We start from the raw sequence: 2,561 nt of genomic DNA, 5'->3' as shown, positions 1-2,561 counted from the left end.
TAGCAATATAATTAACATAATATTAACCAACTAATAATCTCAGATTAAGTCTAAGCTGGTCAAATTTTCGCATAATGACTGTTGACCGTCAAGAATTAACGGTTCCGTAAAAAATGGATGCAAACGATACTATTTTCATTTGTTTTGGACTTACTTTTTGAAAACTGAATATTCTGAACCAAAGTTATATATCGGTCATATGTTAAAGGACTGAAATAGTACTATACTCATTCTAATAATATAAAATTGTCGAAATATGTTAAAGGACTGAAATAGTACTATACTCATTCTAATAATATAAAATTGTCGAAATAAGATGCCTTCGCTGTCAAAGTTGAGTATATATAAATATACCTATCTTAGTAATTCAAATCACATTATTATCTAAATTCATTCTTTATTCTCACTTTTCATTTTCCACTTCACTTTGTTGACCACTTTTCATTTTCCACTTCACTTTTAATTTCCATTAATTTTGTTTTGCAGCGTCTCTTTACATTACAAGTTCTTCAATAGCCGAAAACCCCCATCTCTTCGTGATTAAGGTAAGTTATCAATCAACAAAACCTTTTTCAAATTGTTGTATTTATGAATTTTTTGGCCAGAATTATCAAACACACTTGTGGTTAATTTAAACTAGATCGATTTATTGCATTTATAGAATCACCAAAATGTCTGCTGAAGAAGGAGAAGTGACGTTCTCACTGAAAGTGTTGGTAAACAAAGACAAAACTAAGGTGTTATTTGCAGAATCCGACAGCAATTTCGTAGATGTTTTGTTAAGCTTCTTGACAATGCCCTTAGGAAGAATCGTGAAGGTTTTGGAGAAACATTATGGAACAAAGACACCTAACATAGGATGCTTAAACACTTTCTACAATAGTGTTGCCAATCTCGATAGTTCCCATTTTTGGACCATTGGTGCTCAGAAGATTCTGTCTAATCCAACTTCTTCATTCGACTCCGATTGTTCAAGACTAAGACTTGATATTAGTGATTCTCAGCCTGAATACTTCTGTAGTTCGTTGTGCAGTTGTGGTATTCGATTCCCGAGCGTAAGCATCTACTATGATCAAATTACCGGTTGCGTTGGTTGTCGATATGGTACAATGGGAAAAGGTTCTAGTAAAGTAAATCAAGCTGATCTAGAAGGGGGAGTATTTGCCTCAGACACGACAACTTTCGCCATCACTGATGATCTGCAGATAGTGCCTAATGCAATCGGGATCGTGCAAATGGCCAACATTCTCAATATCACAGGAACAGAAGGGGCTGAGACACTAAATGTGACATTTGGCCTTAGTGAGGTGAGTTTTGATCTTGCATTTGACAACATTTTCCATTTTTGTGAGCACTTATTGATATATTCCACTTGTTAGATTATGAATTTGTTCAGGGCATCAATGGTTTCTCATACTCCGTTGTCAGACCTCATACTCAACAAAACTAGACAGATGAACTCTGTAGAGATAGAATCTGCATTTGGGACTTCACTAACTCATATTGAAAAGGAAGAAAATCTCAACTCCAAGAAAATGATATTGAAGGTTATAGTTCACAAATGGACAGAAAAGTTGTTGTTTGCTCAAGTAAAGCAAGATTTTATAGAGTTCCTATTTAGTTTGCTCACCATCCCACTTGGAGGAGTTGAGTGTCTGCTCGAAAGCAAGTCTTCTATCAAAGGTATCGACAACTTGTACAAGAGTGTTTCCGATCTTATAGATGATGAGTATTTCATGTCTTCAGATATTAAAAGCAGGCTAACCAAACCCAAGCTGCCTCATGGTTATTTATCCAAAAACCACATTTTACCTCTCGCTGAGGAAAACTTACCCGATTGGTATAATCGAAGTATCTCAATGTTTTCTTCGGTCAACTTTCCTCAAGGAAAGGGAATTTATATCAAGGGACCAAGAACATATCAGGTGATGGATGATTTAACTGTGGTACCTTTCTATATTTCCTCGATCCTTTGCAGTCTCGGTCAGCAGATGATTTCAATATCTGATGTGGAGGAACTGGAGATAGAAGTTGGCTTGGAAGAGGTGACTAACTTTACTTGAATTCTTGTTTTAGTCTTCCTTATGATATTTATGATCACAAGTTGAGACAAAATTCTTGATGCAGGCTTTAAGCATATTGAAAGCTTCTCTAACAATGAATTCTGCTTTGACCAACGGTCTACTGAATCACACCTGGAGAAAACAACCAAAGAAAGAAACATGACTCCAATCCCTGGTTTTCCATCCCTCTTTGCTTGTGTCTTTGTTTTAAGCGGTTGTACTTGCTTTGACCCTTGCATTCTCTACTCTTTTGGTGTGCAATTTTTTTATATGGTATTTAAACATTTAATGATGATTCAATAAATTTCATTGTGATTAGGTATGTCGTTATTCAACATCATTAATTGATCTGATAGAACCTCGTTCTATCGGGACTGAGCACACCGTTTGTAACAAGAACAAAAGGGAGATAAACCTAGTTGGAGTGCTAGGTTTTGGAACCAAGAATGAGAATAGAAGTTAATTCATATTTCTCATTGATTTAATTATCTATGGGAT

General features: G+C 35.5%; 1 protein-coding gene across 1 annotated transcript; it reads left to right on the top strand.

Annotated features, from left to right (window-relative positions):
- Positions 1-671: 671 nt before the first annotated feature.
- On the top strand, positions 672-2,326 carry LOC125191889. The gene is made up of 3 exons (XM_048089316.1): positions 672-1,307; positions 1,380-2,045; positions 2,128-2,326. The coding sequence occupies exons 1-3, from the start codon at positions 672-674 to the stop codon at positions 2,224-2,226; spliced, it is 1,401 nt and encodes a 466-aa protein (XP_047945273.1). The 3' UTR covers positions 2,227-2,326.
- The last annotated feature ends 235 nt before the right edge of the window (positions 2,327-2,561 follow it).

Source organism: Salvia hispanica, chromosome 6 (genome assembly GCF_023119035.1).
Source record: "Salvia hispanica cultivar TCC Black 2014 chromosome 6, UniMelb_Shisp_WGS_1.0, whole genome shotgun sequence".
In the NCBI taxonomy this organism is placed as follows: domain Eukaryota; kingdom Viridiplantae; phylum Streptophyta; class Magnoliopsida; order Lamiales; family Lamiaceae; genus Salvia; species Salvia hispanica.
The sequence above is the reverse complement of the archived record's forward strand: the minus strand, read 5'-3'. Positions and strand labels throughout refer to the sequence as shown.